The 21,015-nt window shown below is 58.5% G+C and overlaps 1 protein-coding gene across 7 annotated transcripts in view; it reads right to left on the bottom strand.

The window, feature by feature from the left end:
• Positions 1-157: 157 nt before the first annotated feature.
• The window catches only part of TMEM175 (transmembrane protein 175), a 33,361-nt gene continuing 12,503 nt past the window's right edge, over positions 158-21,015 (bottom strand). The window contains exons 2-11 of one of the 7 annotated variants that reach the window (XM_025386790.1): positions 17,320-17,503; positions 17,067-17,105; positions 14,710-14,807; positions 11,416-11,467; positions 10,958-10,993; positions 10,105-10,188; positions 9,379-9,543; positions 3,655-3,733; positions 3,250-3,385; positions 158-986 (exon numbers count right to left, since the gene is read on the bottom strand). In XM_025386790.1, the coding sequence (XP_025242575.1) occupies positions 314-986; positions 3,250-3,385; positions 3,655-3,733; positions 9,379-9,543; positions 10,105-10,188; positions 10,958-10,993; positions 11,416-11,467; positions 14,710-14,807; positions 17,067-17,105; positions 17,320-17,472 (1,515 nt within the window). In that variant the 5' untranslated portion in view covers positions 17,473-17,503 and the 3' untranslated portion in view covers positions 158-313. Of the gene's footprint in view, positions 987-3,249; positions 3,386-3,654; positions 3,734-9,378; positions 9,544-10,104; positions 10,189-10,957; positions 11,030-11,415; positions 11,468-14,709; positions 14,808-16,648; positions 16,749-17,066; positions 17,106-17,319; positions 17,504-21,015 lie in introns of those variants that run through there. The other 6 variants (XM_025386791.1, XM_025386792.1, XM_025386793.1 and 3 more) reach the window with 6 other exon arrangements.

Raw genomic sequence — 21,015 nt, 5'->3', positions numbered from 1 at the left:
CCGCCAGCTCTGTATAGGCCTCGAAGGGGCTGGGAGTGGGCAGTCCCTCAGGTGGGTGGGCTTGGTAACGTGTCTTCAGGTTGGAGAGTGGATAGGCAAATGCCATAAGGCACATTTCAAGTTCCTGTGAAACTCCTCTGCAAAAAGTGGAGAACAATTTGAGGACTGAAATAGAGCATATTTCACAATGAAAATAAAACCCGGCCACGCAAGAACCACTGTGGCTTGCCCGCGACTCGGCTTCCCCTGCCCGGCGTCCTGTCCTCCCTGGTCCATCTCTGGTGGGGACGCCTGGGAGTGGGCTCTGTGGCCGCTAGCAGGGGGCAGGGAGGAGCTGGGACTGTGGGTCGTCCTGGCGCGTAGGGGCCGGTGGTGGGTGTTCAGGCCGGGCGATGCTGCGCAGGACCCGCAGGCTGGCCAGGGCCAGGCCCACGAGCAGGCGCAGCAACAGGAAGGCGCAGGGCACGGCGATCTGCATGAGGTGGAAGATGCCCACACTGAACCTGGTCAGCAGGCAGGTGGAGGCGAAGGCCAGCAGGCTGGCGCAGGGGTACAGGGCCAGCTTCGCGAACATGAGCGCGTGCTCCCGGCCGCCAAACCACACTGAGGGCTGCAGCGTCTCCGCCTGGTGCAGCAGCGCTGTGGTCCAGATGGCAAACTGGAAGATGCTGGCCAGGAAGATGATGGCGCAGCTGACGCGCACACGCTCCAGCTCGTCGCGGGGCTGCCGGGCGAAGGCCGAGGTCTGCTGGTAGGCCAGCGGGAGGCCGCCCACAAAGGCCAGCGAGAGCGTGTTCAGCAGCCCCATGGCCCGCGTGGCCTTGCGCACGTGCAGGAAGAGGGAGTGGTGGGCGAACCACAGCAGCCCCACCGTGGCGAAGGAGCCAAAGTACGCCAGGAAGCGTGGCCCGGTCGCGCTCAGGGCAGCCACGAGGCTGCCGCCGAACCTCTCCTTCACTTCCTTGGGGTCCGGGACGTTGTCTTCGCTGAGAACAGTGAACAGAGGCATTTGTGCCGGCCTCACCGTGGCCCATGCAGGCCCCGGCGGGGTGGGCTGAGCGCCTGTCAGGGCTGCCTGGACCCGGCACATGGTGCAGATGAACCATGTGGACTTTCCAGTGGGCGAAATTTCAGAACGCTGTATTTATATATATTTGGCATGCTGACCATTATATGCTGTCCATCTGCAATTCCACAGAAACTGGCACCCTTCTGCTCTGTGCTAATGGGAGCCCAGTCCTGCTGGCCCGGACTGCTGCTGGGGACCCTGGGCTGCAGCCCTCTCTGGCCGAGGCTCTCCTGCGTCTGCTGTGCAGGAGCAGCCTGCCGTGGGGCAGCGAAGTCTGTTCCCTCCCAGCTTCCAGCCCTCGGAGCCACCCACACCACACCCTGGCTGAAGATCCGTGGAGAGCTTGCCTCCATGGTTCTCAGATGCACACAGGGTCTCAGGAGGCCGACTCCCAGGCCGGACTCTGCAGCCCCAAGGAGGCTGTGGGAACCACCCCGGTCAGGGCTGCTGCCTTCTGACGGCACCACCCAGAAAGCCGGGAACAGTGTCATCTTTCAACATCAGGACATGGAGGACAGTGGTCCTCAAGCAGCCCCGACCAGACTTCTGTCCTCCAGAACGATAGGCAGAGGTCAAGGGGGTGAGGGACAGGGGGTGGGAAAAGAGACAGACCAGGGGCAGCAAGGGAAGGAAGTTGCTGGGAGGGGGCAGCTCCCCTGGCTGTGGCTCCAGGTGGAGGAGAGGTCACTGTCCCAGCCCTACACTGCAGCCTCTCCTTGGCAGGTCCCTCCCAAGGGGGCCTGAGCTGGCCTGGTCACCCTGGAGGCAGGTCACCCTGGAGTGTCCCTGGCACCTGGGCCTTAGAGATCAGGTGCCAACTAATGCTTCCCATTCTTTTTTTTTTTTTTTTTTTTTTTGAGACGGAGTCTCGCTCTGTCGCCCAGGCTGGAGTGCAGTGGCCGGATCTCAGCTCACTGCAAGCTCCGCCTCCTGGGTTCACGCCATTCTCCCGCCTCAGCCTCCCGAGTAGCTGGGACCACAGGCGCCCGCCACCTCGCCCGGCTAATTTTTTGTATTTTTTAGTAGAGACGGGGTTTCACCGTGTTAGCCAGCATGGTCTCGATCTTCTGACCTCGTGATCCGCCCGTCTCGGCCTCCCAAAGTGCTGGGATTACAGGCTTGAGCCACCGCGCCCGGCCAATGCTTCCCATTCTTAAAAATGCACACGACGACAGAGAAGAGCATCAGGAGGCTTGGACTGAAGAATATCAAGTACAGAATATAAAACCATAGTGTCTGACCCCAAGGAGATCAAAGTGCTGAACTATGACGGGAGAACAAGACACTCCAAAAGAATGTTAAAAAGCAAATTCAAACATTACGACAGCCAGGCGCAATGGCTCACGCCTGTCATCCCAGCACTTTGGAGGCTGAGATGGGTGGATCACCTGAGGTCAGGAGTTCAAGACCAGCCTGGCCAACATGGTGAAACCCCGTCTCTACTAAAAACACAAAAAATTAACTGGGCGTGGTGGTGGGCGCCTGTAATTCCAGCTACTTGGGAGGCTGAGGCGGGAGAACCGCTTGAACCTGGGAGGCAGAGGTTGCAGTGAGCTGAGGTTGAGCCACTACACTCCAGCCTGGGTGACAGAGCAAGACTGTAAAAACAAAAAACAAAACAAAACAAAAAACCCACAAAAAACAACGTGACGACTAAGATAAGCACTCTAACAGATGAAGTGGTGGTGAGGCAGTGGAGGACAGATGCTGGAAGGAAGCAACAGCAGGCCGAGGGGAGCGAGAGGGGCTGGGAGGCAATGTGGGGGACTGGGAGGCGATGGCGGGGGCTGGGAGGCAATGGGGGGGACTGAGAGGGAGCAGGAGGGAATAGGAGGGACTAGGGACCAGGAGGGGCTGGTGCTGGGGCAGGGGTGAGGCCTGGGGTAGGGTGATACCCATGGATGTGAGCCCCTCTGGAAAGAGTGAGGAGAGCAGTTGGCGGCTGGTGCTGACCTCGCCCTGGCACCCCATCGCCGGCCCGCACTTGGGGTGGGAGCCACTGGGAAGGGAGGGACCGCTGGGGGGGTTGTCCTCCCTGAAGTGGGGGCTGCCCTGACCTCACACAAAACTCCAGGCATCCAGGGGAGGGTGGAGCCGAGACCCCTGTGCCTTTCTGGGGTTTCCAGGACTCAGACACACTGGCTGCCTGACAGCTGGGGCAGGTGACGCGGGGTCCTCACCAGATGTCCAGGATGAGAAGGGTGGCCACGATGGCATAGACGCCGTCGCTGAAGGCTTCCACCCGCTCCTTGCTGAGTGGTTCGTGGAGGTCAAATGTGAAGACTTCCACTGGGTGAGCCGAGGGCTCCCTATGGCCTGTGGACACGCCAGGAGCGGGAAGCTGGCCAAGTCCCCCAAGTGAGCCAGAGCCCACATGGCTGTCACTGCCCTCATCTCTGAAGAGGCCTGGAACGTGCAGGCCAGGAGAGGAGACAGGACAGGGATGCTCCGAGAGGCACAGTGTGGGAGCCCCAGCCACCACCACGCACGGGCCTCGGCCCACGGACAGCCCTTGGTGTGGAGCAGCCACACGGAGAGGGGTACACTGTGGGCCTCGCAGGCCCGCCCACGCAGCCATCACCTACCCAGGAGCCTGTCTCTGCACCAGCCAGTGACCTTGCTGACGTAAGGGAGGAGGATGACAGTCACCATCAGCAGGTAAGACTGCAGGGAGACAAACCACAGGTCAGTGCCTTCCACAGGGGGGCCGAGGCCAGGCCTCATCCACACAGAGCTGTGTGCCAAAGCAGGGCAGTGCCTTCCACAGGGGGCCGAGGCCAGGCCTCATCCACACAGAGCTGTGCGCCAAAGCAGGGCAGTGGCAGAAGGCAGGGTCTTTGCAGATCATGTGTCTAGTAAGGCCTAGTACCCAAAAAGTGTAAAGAATTCTTAAGCCTGCAGTGGCTCATGCCTGGAATCCCAGCACTTTAGGAGGCTGAGGCAGGTGGATCGCTTGAGCTCAATCGATCGAGACCAGCCTGGGCAACACAGTAAGACTGTATCTCTACGAAACATAAAAAATTATCCAGGCGTGACTGTGCACCTGTTGAACCTGGGAGGTAGGGGTTGCAGTGAGTGGTGATCCAGCTCACTGTACTCCAGCCTGGGTAACAGAGCAAGACCGTGTCTTAAAAATGTATCGTCTATCTACCTATCTGAAATTCTCACAACAATAAAAAGATGACCCAATTAAAAATAGGCAAAGGATGAGAAGAGACATTTCTCCAAACAAAACATGCAAATGGTCAACCTGTCGCAGATCAAAACCACAATGAGATTCCTTCATATCCACTAGGATGAAGAGAAATGAAAAACAGCAGGTGTTGATGAGGATGTGGAGAAACTGGAAGTGCCGTGTGCTGCTGGTGGGAATGCAAAATGCTGCAGCTGCTGCATTTTGTTTGGTGGTTCGTCAAACAATTAAACTTAAAAAACTAAGCAGAGAATCACCAAATGACCCAGAAACTCACTGCTGGGCACACACGCCAACAGCCTGAGAAGACAGATCTGAAGAGACACGTGTCCAGCTCAGAGAGGCATCACTCCATCAGTGCCCACAGTGGCACCACTCACGACAGTGCTCACAGCGGTGTCACGGCAGCTACACGTGTCCAGCAACGGTCACAGCAGCATCAATCACAACAGCTGGAGGTGCACTTGCCCAGATCCCCGTCCACGGATGAGTGGGCCCACATGACGTGGCATGAGACTCACAATGGAACGCGGTTCTGACACGGGTGACAACATGGGTGAATCTTGACAACAGTATGTTAAGAAGCCAGACACAAAAGGGCCACACACTGCGTGAGTCTCTGCATATGAAGAATCCAGAACACACAAGTTCACGGACACAGAAAGTGCATCTGGCTCCCAGGGACTAGGGTGGGGCAGGGGATGCGGAATGGGGAGCGACGGCTCCTGGGTGCTGGGTTTGCACTGCAGGTGATGACAGGTTCAGAACAGGAGAGAAGAGGTGCCTGCATACAATGCGAATGCACTCCGTGCCCCTCAAGTGATACTTCGTATGGTTATGATGGTAAATATGTGTATTTTACCAAATGTAATTTAAAAAGGGAGCACAGAGGACCAGACCATGTGAGTGTCCTGGTCCTGAGAGGCCTGTGTCTTTGCACTCAGCCCTGTGGAAGTGCTCAGGCTAGAGCAGCCAACACACGCGCAACAGCCCCAGGCCTTACTCCCACCCTGGGCATGGCACTTCCACAACTCCTCGCAGGCGGCTCCTGGCCTGGGCCGTGCTGTCCGCCCTCCCCATCACGTGGCCCCAGTTGGCAAGATGGACCCCTCCAGTTCACCACAAGGGTGAGAACGACACAGACATCAAGGCCAATTCCAGACACGTTCATGATCCAGTTTGCAGGCTTCAAGTAACCAACACACGATGAGGGAAGTGCCTCCAGGTGCCAGGTGGGAGTGAGCAGGACGTCCTAGCAGGAGGCAGCCAGCACCCTGGGGTCAGCAGGTCGGGGGAAGTGATGTGGAAAAGCAGGGGAAGAAACTAGGGAGGAGGTAGCCCATCTTGGGGGTAGGCAGGGGGGTCTGGGGGCTCGCAATGTAGGGTCGGGGAGGGCCTGGGGACGGGGACCATACAGAGTGCGGGAGGGAAGGTGGAGGCAGCTGCTGCTACAGGATGCAGGGCACGAATGTCAGAGGCCCAGGGCAGAGCCCAGGACCCATGTGGTGTGTGCTACAACAGGAGGGCTCAGTGGCCAAGGTCATCCAGGGGAGGTGGGGACGGCATGGCCCACAGCAGTGAGAGGCTGGGCCTGGAGGACAGAGCCCAGCGTCTGGGTGGAGGCTGGGGGGGCAAAAGGACACCTGCGGGTCTGTCCCAATGACATGCAAGGGTGGAGGGCTGCAGGGCTGCAGCCAGGGAGGTCTGACAGTGTGGACAGAAGGAGGCCAGTGTGGGGTGAAAGCCCCAAGGTGCGGGGGCCGAGCAGAGGGACCAGCAGAGATGGAGGAGCAGATGCAGAGGGGCCTCGCGAAGACCCTGCAGCTGTGGAGGATGAAGCCGGGATGCGGCACCGAAGGCTGAGGATGGACCGTTGCCGTCAGTGCCATGGAGAGCAAGGTGGCTGCAGTGGCCTGGCCTCTCCCTCTGGAGTCCTGGAACTGCTGACAGCTTGGGCCTCCCAGCCCCACCCCTGGAACCCTCCTTCCTAGAGTCTGCTGGTTCCCCTTTCGCCTCCCATCCAGGCTTCCCTGGGCCAGCTGCGGGAGGTGAGGGCACGGTCACCGCAGGCTGCTCACCCTCCCCAACACCACACCTGCTCGTGGGCAGCTGGGTCGGGCTGTCCTGTGCTTCTCACCTCCAGGCCTGGCCCCAGGTCAGCCTCAGGCCCTCAGGCTTGCTGGCCACTCGCCTGCCCTCAGCCCCTCCAGGCCCATGTCTGGGCCCTGTGGCAGGTGTGGCCACCCTGCCCAATCCCAGCCATGGGTGCTGTGCCTTGGCTGTGTCCTCCACATGATGGCTATCCCCTAGCCTGGGTCCTGATCTCATCAGCCTGCCTGTCTCCTGTCACTCGGCCACTACCAGAAGTGGCTGTCCCACCTCTGAAACCAGGACTGCCCCAGACCTGCTGCCCTTACCCTTGCCCACTGTGCTGGCCACCCACCCACCTGCCTCTGCCCAGGGCTCAGCCCACCTGCCTTCTGCCCAGAGCCCCTGCCCCGGCTCTGACCTCACAGAGGCTGCAGTTGAGGACGCCCGCCTCTCCTGCTGGTGCCTGTGGGTGGCCCACCCTCCCTGAGGAAGTCCCTGGCCTCCAGCCTGCCCCGTACCCCGACCCCCACATCTCCCTGACATCTCCTCCTCCCTATTTCACAAGCATCAAATGCATCCAGTCTAAGAGCCAAGCAGTGCAGCAGCCACAGCCCCTGGGACTCACAGGCCACCCCCCAGTTCCGGCCCGGTGCTCCCGCTGGGCTTAGCTGTGCCCGGCCTGTGGGCCTCTGACACTCTGGAGCCAGCCCTGCTCAGCTCCCCAGCTCGGCCCCTCTCGGTGGAGGAGGCGGCCTGCCCAGGCCTCTAGTGAGTGAGGCGGCACCGGGCCCTCACTGTTGTGTTGTTTTGTTTCTTTAGAGACTGGGTCTTGCTGTGTTGCCCAGGCTGGAGTACGGTGGCTATTTGCAGACACAATCCCTCTATTGATCAGTACGGGAGCTTCGACCTGCTCCACTTCCACCCTGGGCTGGCTCCACACTCCTTGTGCAACCTAGTGGTTCTCTGCTCCCAGAATCACCATACTGATGCCAAATTTAGTGTGGACACCCGACTGGCACGGCCGAGAACTACAGCCAGAACTCCCCGGCGCCTGCGGTCCCCCTGCGTCAGCCTCCCAAGTAGCTGGGACGATAGGTGCGTCACTGCCATCTGGCTGCCGTTTGTTTTAAACTTGGGATTCTTCTGAAATGTTTACTAAACATTTAAAATAACAACCATTCATTTCTCCACAATTCTTATGGTGCTTTGAGTTTAAAAATTCAATTTACTTCAAAGGTGCTCAAGCTGGTCCAGCTGTCACAAATAAAAGCTGCTACTGAAAGCAACTCTGAAACGGCTGCCTTTTAGGGTTTCTCTCTGTTCCTGGGTGATGGTGGCATTACTAGAATGATGGTCTTATCCTATTAAAATCAGCCATTGGCTTAAAAAACCCAAGTGAGCAGACCTCGGTCTTTGAGCTAAGTGGCTCCCAGTTGTCTTTTACCTGAGTGAGGGCTGCTAGGAGGCCCTGCTCTCTGCCGGCCCCGCCCCCGCACTGCTGCCCAGATGCACTGGCCCCGCAGACCTGGCTCCTGCTGCCAACAGCTGGGTTCTTAGCGCTGCTTTCTCTACTTTCCCAGACTCCATTCTGGGTTCTGGAACTTTCTTTTGTTGCCTTCTCCCTCTTCCTGGTGGCTCACATTCTCCAAGTACCAACAGCTGACGTCTCCATGAGCGGATGCTGGTCTTATCCCCAGGGGCTCCTCCTCCAAACACTGTTTTTTTTTTTTTTTTTTTTTTTTTGAGACAGAGTCTCGCGCTGTGTCACCCAGGCTGGAGTGCAATGGCGCGATCTCGGCTCACTGCAAGCTCCGCCTCTCAGGTTCACGCCATTCTCCTGCCTCAGCCTCCGAGTAGCTGGGACTACAGGCGCCCACCACCACGCCCGGCTAGTTTTTTGTATTTTTAGTAGAGACGGGGTTTCACCATGTTAGCCAGGATGGTCTCGATCTCCTGACCTCGTGATCCGCCCGTCTCGGCCTCCCAAAGTGCTGGGATTACAGGCTTGAGCCACCGCGCCCGGCCCAAACACTGTTAGGTGTTTACTGTCTTGACACAGTTTTGTATAGATTCCTTATCCAAAAGAAAATAGGCTGGGCGCACTGGCTCATGCCTGTAATCCCAAGGAGGATGCCTGGGAGGCCAAGGCAGGTGGATCACGAGGTCAGGAGTTCGAAACCAGCCTGGCCAACATGGTGAAACCCTGTGTCTACTAAAAATATAAAACTTAGCCAGGTGTGGTGGCGGGCGCCTGTAATCCCAGCTACTCAGGAGGCTGAGGCAGGAGAATGACTTGAACCTGGGAGGCGAAGGTTGCAATGAGCCGAGATCACGCCATTGCACTCCAGCCTGGGAGCAAAACTCTGTCTCAAGACAAAAAAGAAAAAAAGAAAATAAAGGCCAGCATGGTGGCTCACACTGTAATCCAGCACTTTGGGAGGCTAAGGTAGGAGGATCACTTCAGTCCAGGCATTCCAGATTAACCTGGGCAACATAGCAAGACCCTGTCTCCACCAAAAATACCAAAATTATCCAGGTGTGGTGGTGCACACCTGTAGTCCCAGCTACCTGGGAGGCTGAGGTGAGAGAATCGCTTGAGCCCGGAAGGTTGAGGCCGCGGCGAGCCAAGGTCACGCCACTGCCCTCCAGCCTGGGTGACAAAGCGAGATCTTGCCTCAATAAATAGAAAATAAAACAAGAAAATGAGGACATCCCCGGACTCCGGGTGTCTCTGTTTCTCATCATCGTCGTTGTGAAGCTTCACTGAGGACACTCAGCTGCTCCTTCCTTCGATGAGTATCCGTCTTTGTCCTCGACAGGCTGGGTCTCGGGGCCTCAGATGGAGCAGGCCTCCCTCCCTGGTGCCACTCACTGCAGCCCTGGGCCTCACACACAAGACCCTTGGAGGGACCCCTGCCTGCCTACGGCTCTGCCCCCACCCGCATGTTTGTTGCTTAGTGGGGACATCGCTCCTACGGTGGCCCCCGTTCCTGCCCGGGCCCCAGGGGGCTGTCCCAGCACTTACCAAGGGGACAAAGAAGAGAGAGAAGATGGCCGCTGCAAAGCACAGGGCTGGGCCTTGGAGGACGATGCCCAGGACGTGTTGTCGGTACCGAGCCCTGTGGACGGAGCACTGGATCTGCGGGCTCAGCAGGTGCGGGAAGTGAAATGCGTACCCCACAATCAGTGCCTGTGGAAAAAGCAAGCTGCAGGACGCTGGCCCCGAGAGCAGAGGGCCCCCACACCAGTCAACCCCCGGGCTGCACAGCACGCACACATGCAGGGGTCTCGGGGTGGGGGAGGACCTGGCCGGTAGAGGTGGGCTTGTACCCGGGACACTTTGGGCACAGGGGCTGAGGTGGAGAGAGAACAGGAGCCCCTGCTGGCTCCTGGGGCTGCATGTGGGGGGTCTCAGGGCCCACTCTTCCCAGTCTCTGGTCAGAAAGCAGGGGAGCTCTGGGCATGCCACATCGTATGCATCTAGGTGGCCCCGGGCACCCTACTACTTGTGTGACCCAACAGCGATCGATCACGCGTGCACACACACACACACACACACACACACACACAGAGCACAGGCCCCCCTGACCCCTACCTGCACGACCCTGATGGCGATCTCACACACACATACACACACACACACACAGACAGTGCAGGGCCCCCTGACCCCTACCTGCACGACCCTGATGGCGATCTCACACACACACACACACACACACACACACACACACACACAGTGCAGGCCCCCTACCTGCACGACCCCGATGGTGATCACACACACACAGAACAAGAAGATGCCCAGGGGCACATCAGGGAAGGTCACCATTAAGGAAAACTGTTAAAATAAAAACAAAACCAACCCCCCCCCCCCCAACAAATCCTAGGTTACCAGGCTCCAGGGCCCCAGGGCCTGGAACTGGGCCATGACGAGCCTCCCCACGCCATGGGAGATGCGACGGGGCCATCACAGGATGCGGCCAGCTGGGTGCTGGGGGAGATGTGTCCAAACTGCCCCTACTCCAACCAACTCCACCAAATGCCTCAGGCCTTTAAAGCCAAAATGTCATCTGATTCATATAGAATTCCGCAGACCCCAGTTCCTTGTGGCACACAGCCCCGCACACTCGGACCAGCGGCCACTGCCAGAATTTGGAGGCACCTTCACAGCCTGAGCAGTACAGGGTGGGTGGCCGGAGGCTGTAGGGGCTGCATGCCAGGGACAGGCCTGGGATGGGCAGGGGGCTGTGGACTCAGGGCCAGGTGGGAGCTGGGAGCGCCAGTGAGTCCCTCATCAGGGCCACTGCCTCCCCTCCCCTCCAGCCTGAAAGAAGCCCCCGGCAGCCCAACAGCTGGCTCTCCCCAGAACCTTCTCGCCCCAGAACCTTCTCGCCCCAGAATGTTCTCGCCCCAGAATTTGCTCTCCCCAGAACCTTCTCGCCCCAGAATGTTCTCGCCCCAGAATTTGCTCTCCCCAGAACCTTCTCTCTTCTCTGCAACTCTGTGGCCTGGGCCCTGAGCCATCCAGCTGGTCTGCTTTTGAGGACAGGTCAGATCCAGTGGTGCCCAGGAAAGCCTCAGGGTGTCAGGGGCCTGGTGGTGCTCACCGTGTAAGGCAGGAAGGTGATGGTCATCATGCAGGCCTGGAGGGAGGGAGGGCATCATGGCCATGATGTGGCCTGGGGAGGAGGGCAGGGGGATGGACACAGCCCACTCCGGGAAGGCGCAGGCCTGGGCCCTCCCCAAGAAGGGTGGGCCAGCGAGTGTGAGTCCAGCTCCCAGACCCTGCAGGGCCAGATGGGGGCACTCATCCTCTGTCCCCCGCACCTGTGCCCAGCCCAGTGCCCCCTGGTCCCCCACACCCTGGCTCTGTCTGGGAGGAGATACAGGCTGGCGACCCATGGGGAGGGGAAGATCATTCAAGGAGCTCCCAGGTGTGGGCAGACTCCAGGCTTCGAGGTGGCCTGGAGGTCACGAGAGAGGCCGGCTGCTTCCTTCCGTTCTTCCCTGAGAGCCAGATTACAAACCAAAGTCACTCCCCAGAAAAGGACAGGAAAATACTCACCAGGTTGAGCAGGGCAAGTGTGTCGTCTGTTTTCCCAACAACTTGGAACAACCTAAACCATTTAAGAAAAAGACAAAAAGACAATAAAATGCGGTTCCAGTACCATTAAGTGCACACACACTCTCTCCAGCATCTTCTGGTTAAAACATCATTAAGAGATGTCACTTTAACCAAATATAAGCTACTACCTAGTGTACAGAGTTTGGAAAACACGAAGACGGAAATGAAGTTCCCTAGAAAGCACCCTGCCCCATCCAGGTGATCTCCACCACTTCCTCCTGATTCACACCCTGCCCCCGTCCACGTGATCTTCGCCACTTCCTCCTGATTCACACCCTGCCCCCGTCCAGGCGACTGCCACTTCCTCCTGATTCACACCCTGCCCCCGTCCAGGCAATCTCCGCCACTTCCTCCTGATTCACACCCTGCCCCCGTTCATGGGATCTTCGCCACTTCCTCCTGATTCACACCCTGCCCCCGTCCAGGCAATCTCCGCCACTTCCTCCTGATTCACACCCTGGCCCCGTCCAGGCAATCTCTGCCACTTCCTCCTGATTCACACCCTGCCCCCATCCAGGCGATCTCCGCCACTTCCTCCTGATTCACACCCTGCCCCCATCCACGTGATCTTCGCCACTTCCTCCTGATTCACACCCTGCCCCCGTCCACGCGATCTTCGCCACTTCCTCCTGATTCACACCCTGCTCCCATCCAGGCGATATCTGCCGCTTCCTCCTGATTCACACCCTGCCCCCGTCCAGGCGATCACCACCACTTCCTCCTGATTCACACCCTGCCCCCGTCCACGCGATCTCCACCGCTTCTTCCTGATTCACACCCTGCCTCTGTCCAGGCGATTTCCGCCGCTTCTTCCTGATTCACACCCTGCCGCTGTGCAGGCGATCTCCGCCACTTCCTCCTGATTCACACCCTGCCCCCGTCCAGGCGATCTCCGCCACTTCCTCCTGATTGACAGCCTGCTCTCAACAGTTGGTGTTAGAGAGCACTGCGTGCCCTGGTAGCTTTGGCGGCTTTCTCAGCATTACCTTGGGAGCAGTCCCCCTGCCCCCCCCCGCTCCTGCCACCGCGGAGCTTGTGGGCTGTGCCTGCTGCCTCTGCATTGTGCAGGCGAGGGGCTGGGGACACAGTAGCTCTTTCAGGATCTTCAGGTGCTCAGTTGTCAGGGGAGGCCTCTGGGGCCCCATGGGAGAGGCGTCCTCAGGAGGTTGTGAGCTGCCTGTTCCCAGGCACAGAGGCCTGGCCCCCAGCCCTCTGGAAACACCCTCTGTGGAGGTAGAGCTCCTCCTCCTGAGGAATGCGACCCTCAGACCTCATGACCAAAAACCATTCTGAAAAAAGGAAACCCCGTTTTTCCATTGCTTATTCAGGGATTGCATACACTACACCTGTGGAAACGCCTACAGAACACCCACGCAGTAAGAAACAGAATACACATGGACCACTGTCTGTCACCAGGAAAATGAGCACAGCCCACACGGTCCCACTCCTGAAGCAGGAAAGGCGCACCTCCATGCCTCATCCACTCTGAAGTTAGGGCCTCTTTCTGGGCTGGGCCTGACCGAGCCAAAGTCCCCCAACCCGGGCTATGTGACCCCATCAGGGGCCCAAGGGTGGCCTCAGGCTACTGGACACAGGGGCTCACTCTGGGGCTACACATTTCACTGAAAAGTAGAAAGGAAAGGACCCCATTTCCCTGGAGACGGCAGCACTGGTGACTGCTGAGCGTCGGGACGCTGCACACAGGCCCACGTGACCCTAGCAGATGCACAGAGCAGATCTGTGAAGCACCCCCCCAGGCCTCCGGGAGTCCCCCGCCCTGCCCTGCCCATGGATTCCACAGTGGGTGTGGCCTCGGGTGGACGAGGGCAGGCAGGAGGGCCTGGCCCTGTTCACACGGCTGAGCTGATGGGGAGCCTGGCACAGTCAGGCTGTGGGTCTCCCAGGCGCTCTGTGAACAAGGAGCTGAAGAGAAAGCCCTCCCCTAAGTAAGAGGACCATCTGTCACCACCAGAGACAGTCACCTTGCTGAAAGCACGTCTGTCATGTAAAACGTTCAGCCGTGCTTTCAAGGCAGGTGCCCATGCCTTCCCAGCACCCGCCGCCCTGCGGCCCCAGCTCCACCTCTGGTGTCCTCCTGCTCCTCTCTGCCTGGGGCAGGTGGTCAGGGGCCCCGGCAGCACTGGGCCCTGCTCTCCTTGGATCCCTTTTTTTTTTCTTCTGAGATAGAGTCTCGCTCTGTCACCTAGGCTGGAGTGCAGTGGTGCGATCTCCACTCTGCAGCCTCCACCTTCTGGGTTCGAGCAATTCTCCTACCTCAGCCTCCTTAGTAGCTGGGATTACAGGCAGGTGCCACCACACCCGGATAATTTTTGTATTTTTCATACAGACGGGGTGTCACCATGTTGGCCAGGCTGGTCTCAAACTCCTGACCTCAGGTGATCCACCCGCCTTGGCCTCCTAAAGTGCTGGGATTATAGGCGTGAGCCACCTTGCCTGGCCTCTCCTTGGATCTTAAGGAACCTTTTCCTCTGGAAGGTGAAGCTCCAGCCCTGGAGCACGTGTCCCGCAGACACAGTCTCCTTGCCAGGGAGAAGGCAGTGCGGTGAGTACCCAGGGCACAGAACCAGGAGGACAGGGCTGTGTACCGCCCCAGCCAGTGTTAATGGGGCACATCATATGTGCCCTCTCCTGCCCGGCTGCAGCCTGGTCTTGAGGCAGCTCTCGCAGGCAGGAGGAAGGTCCCGTGTGGCCAAGAAGCAGTGGCAGCACTGAGTGAACCATTCACACCTCCGCCTACTGCACTGTCCACACTTCCGCCTACTGCACCGTCCGCATACCGCACCAGTCGCACTTCCACCTACACCATCTCCACCATCCACACCTCCTCCTACCTCACCGTCTGCACCTCCGCCTACTGCACCATCTGCACCTCCGCCTGCTGCACCGTCTACACCTCCGCCTACTGCACCGTCCACACCTCTGCCTACTGCACTGTCTACACCATCTACATACTGCACCATCCACATCTCCGCCTACTGCACTGTCCACACCATCTACACCTAGGCCTACTGCATGGTCTACACCATCCACACCTCTACCTACTGCACCGTCCGCACTGTCCCAGGCCCTGGGGCTAGGGTAAGTAATGCCATCCCCATGCAGATGAGGGTGGGAGGGGCAACCTGCTGTCCCCCACCCCTGGGGACTCGTGCATGATGTGGTGCAGGGTATGGGAACCCTAAGAGCAGCCGTGGACCCATTGGAAGCTCCCACCTTGTGTGTGCCGCCCAGGCCACCGTCACGATGAGAAAGGTCATCAGGTAGACTGCGATACGTGTTGCCAGAAGCCTCTGTACACTTCTGTCGAACTGCTGGAATACAAGAGCACTGCTGTCAGAGCCCAGGTGACATGAGTGTCCCTGAATGGCAGTCGAGACAGCACCATGCGGGTGGGGGGGCAGGGGGGCTGGCCTTGGCCCAGGGCAGGGCGAGACCCTCAGGTGGGCCGCGTGAGGCACCTTGGAAGGTCCTGGCCTCCCTAGCAGACCCTGGGTGCCCTGTTCTGGGTCCAGCCTCCGTCTCCAGCTGGTCTGTCTCCCCTGGCGCCTGCAGACCCCAACCCCCAGCCCCCACCCCTTCTCCGGGGCACTGATCCACACCCACACCCACAGGTGCACTCCAGAGAGTTCTATGGGCTGTGTTCCTGCTGGGGGGTCAGCTCTTAAGGGGCTCGGTGTCTGCTGAGGACCCCGCCTCGGGGATGGTGCCCTCTGGGTGTCTGCATGTGGGAAGGGACAGGAGGGCAAAAGCACCAGGTCACAAATGTCATCCATGAGGCTCTGCCATCATTACTGGGTCACCTCCAAAAGGCTCTGCCCCACAACGCCGTCCCTGTGCGGTGTCCAGCGTGTGGACTTCGGAGGGACACACAGGTTGACAGCACAGAAGGGTCACACCTGGCACTGCCTAGGTAGCAATTCCAAAGCAGCCACGGGAAAGGGTCTCTGGAAGCTGCAAGGGATCCCACAGGTGGCCCGCCCTGGGGGCTGTGGTCAGCATGGAGGCACTGGGGGCCGCGCCGCGCTCGACACAAGGCCCTCACCCTCCAGCCCTGAGAAGGTTTTCATGCTTTCCCCACGAATGCTCGAAACAGAACACTGAGCGCTTTACTGTTTCCCTTGGCTCTTCACTTGCAGGCAGGTCTCTGGGTCAGTAACTCGGTATTTCAGCCACTTCTTTACTGAGTTCCATCTAGCTTTTCGAATCATGGGTTTTCAAAGTTACAACTGTCTTTTATTTTTCATCAGAGTGAGCACAGCCCCAGGAGCTCCCGTCTCCTCACAAGGAGGGAGGTGTCTGCTTTTCTAGCACCTTCCCCGGGACACACGTCAGGCCTTTCCCTCATCCCATAAATGTGTTCTCTGAATGAGCTTTTGACTCTCCAGGACTTTCTGAGGCTCAGACCCTCCCTGTGATCCCGTTAGGACGACAGAGGAAAGACAGGGCAGTAAACGTCACAGTCCCAGAAAGGTGCCCTGGCTGCAGAGAGATCAGAGCAGGTTCAGGCTCATGGGTGTTTATTTTCAACTGCCCAGGCCCTTCACTGTCATGTGCCCTCTGGCATGGGCATCGCAGGTGGGTGTGGCCGTACCTCAGCAACCCCATTCTGAAAGGGGCAGCCAAGGCCAGTACCTCACGACTGCATTTGGCCAAGCCCACCCCATGGGCCTCGGTGGGGACGCAGCTTTCCTGAGCCGCTGCCCCCTAGGGAGGGCAGGAGCGGCCCCAGGGTCCCAGTGCCTGTGCTGCTTGCTGTCTGCTGGTGCCTGCAGACTGGGCCAGGCTCCACCTGCGTTTCTACTTCTCGTGAAAACCCTGTGAAAAGTCTCGTCATCCCCTTCACATGGCTGAGAAAGCCGAACTCTCAGCAGCTCCTATGACTTCCCAGCCTTCCCCAGGCTCAGCTCACGAGTCAGGACTGGAGCCCCAACCTCAGTACTGGCCCAGGAAGGGCTACGTGGTCACTGCTGTGCCTTGCGCACCCATGAGGCTTGGGCCGCACGAGCCTGTCATGAGGACACCGAGCCAGGCAGGTGTGCGCCCCAGATGCCCTCCAGTCATTCCCCTTCTAAGATGCCGTGTTGCTCTTTAGCTCAGAAGCAGTCCAGGCGGCTGTAAGCGGAAACTCTGCTTGTAAACCCTTCCTGCTCACCTCCAGGCCTGCAGGAGCAGCCAGGGTGGGAGTGTCCCTGCTGAGGCGGGACACCAGCCCTGTTTACTCACAGCAGCTATGTAAGGGGCCTGCTGGGGCAGCCCGGAACCTTCCTCTTCCAACCTATCCTCTGGCTCACTTCCAGGGCGCTGCCTTTGTCCACTAAGCTCAGAAACAGAGCCGTAGGAGCCCAGTCTCCTGCCCTCCCAGGAAGCCAGGACCTCTGCCAGGGTGGGCACAGGCTGAGCAGGACTTGCTGACCCCCTCCTTTTTTAAGGAGGCCCCCGCCTCCCGCCTCTGCCTCCTAAGCCTCAGAAGCTTCAAGGGGTGCAGGGTCAGCTCCTTGTGCCAGGTCGGGCCTCAGGGACCCTGGGTCTCCTCAGGGCCACACCACGCAGAGCACAGCCTGCCCTGTTACCTGTTCCGGGGAGATCTCCGTGTGGGTCACAGGCAGGATCTGAGGAGGCAGAGAGACAGAAGGAAGCGAGAGACGCTGGTTGGGCTGGGTGTGGCGGTACTGGGGACTCCAAGGCAGTGCTGGGCCCCCCGAGCTGCCCGAGGAGATGGGGGACCCAAGGCTGCTGGCAAGACCTGGACAGGTCTGAGGTGAGCTGGGCAGTGCCTCCAGGGGCTTGGGGTGGGGCAGGCCTGAGCAGGGGCCCCATACAGACCATGACGGTGGCGATGATGGACAGCAGGGCGTCACTGAAGTTGAGCATGCGTTGGGAGCACTGGATCCCCTCCCCAGCGTCCTCGTCTCTTCTGCCCGGCGGGCAGTCCCCCAGTGTGTCCAGTGCCTGCTCTGGGGTCTGGGGCTGGGACATGGTGGAGACGCTGCCTGGCAGTCACAGGAGCCTGGGAGGAAAGGCAGGTCTGAGTGTGCCTGTGGGTGCTCCTGGAGATCAGCCATGCAGCCTCAGCCCTGCTGCAGGGACAGGGACTGGTATGGGGGGGCTTGGCCACTGCTGAGCAGGGGAAGGGTCCATGCTGCTCTGTCCTCTCCCAGGTGCCCCTCAAATTTTCAGCCTCCAGGCTGAGGCCAACAACAGATGCCATGCCCAGCCCTGTTACTGGTGAACATTGATCTGGGTGAACCAGGCCTCAGTTTCTCCTCAGGGAATGGGAGACACAAGGAAAGGCACTGAGATCGCCGACCCCATGGCCGACCTAAACGTGCAAGAGGAACACAGCACCCTGCGGGGCCCTTGCCCGTGCACGCGTGCCTAGGGCTATTTCCTACAGGGGCTGCACTCTCCCTTGGTCTCAGCACTGTGCATGCGTGCCTGGGGCTGTCTGTTTCCTACAGGGGCCGCGCTCTCCCTTGGTCTCCGCAGCGCTCTCCCTTGGTCTCCGCAGCGCTCTCCCTTGGTCTCCGCGCTAGCCGTGCACACGTGCCTGGGGCTGTCTGTTTCCCACAGGGGCTGCGCTCTCCCGAGAGCTCTCCCTTGGTCTTGGTGCCCATGCACACGTGCCTGGGGCTGTTTCCTACACGGGCTGCACTCCCCCTTGGTGACCTTTGGGGAAACCAAGGCCCTTCGTCTGTAGCCATACGAAGCCAAACTTAGCACCAGGGCAGGCACTCCAGTCCGCCTGTGGGAGCCTGGGTTGGGCGCACACTTGGCACATGCCACAGCTGTGGCCCAGCACAGCACTCCCCAAGCATTTTTAACATCAGAGATGCGTCTGGGAAGATGAACGCGATGCCAGGTGGAGAGTGCTCTGGACAGAAGAGATCCCAGCGCCTCACGGAGACAGAACTTGAGTTGTGGCTGCAGGCGCCATGGTGCACGGTGCTGGGCAGCCTTGTGCCAACCGGGCACTGTGGATTTCACCCTGCACCCGAGGTGGAGGCTGGGCACACTGAGATGAGTTCCCCAAACAGAGGATGGGGCCAGAGGGCTCCATGTTGGCTGAGCCCCACCTGAGGCGCCCCTGGAGCAGGGAAGAGGGCAGAGTGTGCCAAGGACGCCAGTCAGAAGGGCTGCTATGACCTGGGAGGGGGTGACGAAGGTCTGGCATCCCAGGAGACACACAGCATGTGGGAAAGCAGCTCCTAAGAGTATCAGGGGCCGCGGTGGGGGGTGACGGAGAAGGGAGAGCCCACCCGGTCCTTCCTCTGGTGAAGAAGGTGGGTCAGAGCACATTCCTGAGGAACAGTGAGTGCTTGCTTCGGGCTGGTTTCCCGGGACACAGCAGAGGGACCGAGGCTGTCTCAGGGCAGGGGAGCTCCGGGGATGGAAGGAGTCAGGCTGGAGATGCAGCCTTCACAGGTTCCTCTGATCGAGCAGTGTTAGCAGCAGAAGTAATTTCTGTACTACTTGGAAATGTGGGAGTGGTCCAAGGGAGTGGCACCCGGGAAGGAGGAGAGGAGCAGCAGGGGGCAGGACAGGTCCGGCTCTCCACCATTTAAGGGGAGGAGGCCTCTTCAGGAAGGGTGTTGGGGAGAGCCCTTCAGCGCCAGCGGGAGGTGACAAGGCAGGGCCCCCAGGTTTTACTCTGAAGGGGTGCTGTTTACTTGGCCAAGGGCATCAGGGGGCTGAGATGCGTGGTCAGCTACAGGGTCCTCGGGAAAAGGGATGTGCTGCTTACACCAAGGCGAGATGCACAAAAACAAAGAAGACCCACCCCAGAGAATGGACGGAGGAGGCTCACTGCAGTTTCCAGCCGGGCAAAACAAACACACAAGACAATCCACTTCACCAGCAATCAGGGAGATCCAGGAGGTGCAAATGAAATGGTGAGAGGCCAGGCATGGGGGGGTGGGGGGGGGCGCCGGCAGGAGTGAGGCGATGGGGAGGGCGGGGACCTGGGGAAAACAGAAACCGAGGCTGGAACAATCAGCGGGGAGAGAGAAGGCGGGCACCTGGGGAAATGGAAACCGAGGCAGGAATGAACGGTGGGGAGTGAGGAGAGTGAGGAGACAGAGAAGGCAGGGACCTGGGGAAACAGAAACTGAGTCCGGCATGTAAACCGACATGTGTGCTTCAGCGACAGTTTAGCAACGGTTAGTAAAGTGGAGAGCCACGTCCTCGAAGGGTCCATTCCTGGAAGTCTCACTGCCACAAGAGGCTGCCTAGGGTCTGCACTGAGGCAACACGTAGTTTTTTTTTTTTTCTTTTTGAGACAGGGTCTTAGTCTGTTGCCCAGGCTGGAGGGCAGTGGCATAATCAAGGCTCACTACAGCCTCGACCTCCTAGGCTCAAGTGATCCTCCCACCTCAGCCTCCTGTGTTGCTGGGACCACAGGCATGCACCACCACGCCTGGCTAATTTTTGTATTTTTTGTAGAGACGGGGGTTTCATCATGTTGCCCAGGCTGATCTTGAACTCCTGGGCTCAAGCAATCTCCTTGCCTCAGCCTCCCAAAGTGCTTGGATTACAGGCAAGAGCCACCGAGCCAGCCTGGTGTGTTTTAACAATAAAACTAAAACACATTCTGACTAGTAAGGGAGAAATCATCAAACCATGACGTAAACTATCAGAACGTTAAAACAGATCTACAAGTATAAAACTATGAAACAAAATGTTAAAACAAAAAAATCAAGTTGCAAAAACATACTATCATACCATTTATGGAAACAATGGACACATACAACAACCATCTATCTTCTTAATTAGACACACATATACGGTAAGAAATGAAAACCACAAATAAGAACAATGTTTGCCAACTTCCAGGCAGCACTGCATGGACCCAGGCAGGGAGGGGCGGGGAGCAGGTGGGGGCTTTCGCTCTACGCCCAGGAGATTTCTCACCTAGAACGCACACAGGCACGTAACCACAGCTAGCCACAATCCAGCAAACTGTTCTATCCTCAAACAGCATCTTTGTGTTCAAGCTTCCCCAACCCCAAGCCCTGCAATCACTGATCTGTTTTCTGTTACTGTAATTTTGCTTCATTTATTTATTTAATTTATTTATTTTTTTGAGACAGAGTCTCGCTCTGTCGCCCAGGCTGGAGTGCACTGGCACGATCGCAGCTCGCTGCAACCTCCACCTCCTGGGTTCAAGCGATTCTTGTGCCTCAGCCTCCCAAGCAGCTGGGATTACAGGCACCCGCCACCACGCATGGCTAATATTTGTATTCTTAGTACAGACAGGGTTGCACCATGATTCTCAGGCTGGTCTCGAACTCCTGACCTCAAGTGATCCACCCACCTTGGCCTCCCCAAATGCTGGGATTACAGGTATGAGCCACTGTGCCTGACCAATTTTGCCTTTTTTAGAATGTTGTATAAACAGAATCGCACCCTACAGAGATTTTGAGTCTAGCTTCTTTCAAGACCCCTTTGTGGTGCTGGGAGTATCAGTAACACACTTCTTTGGTTGCTGTGTGGTAATTTCACTGCATGGACACACCTCAGTTT

This window comes from Theropithecus gelada, chromosome 5, assembly GCF_003255815.1.
Source record: "Theropithecus gelada isolate Dixy chromosome 5, Tgel_1.0, whole genome shotgun sequence".
Classification (NCBI taxonomy): Eukaryota; Metazoa; Chordata; class Mammalia; order Primates; family Cercopithecidae; genus Theropithecus; species Theropithecus gelada.
This window is presented reverse-complemented; position numbering and strand designations above follow the sequence as displayed.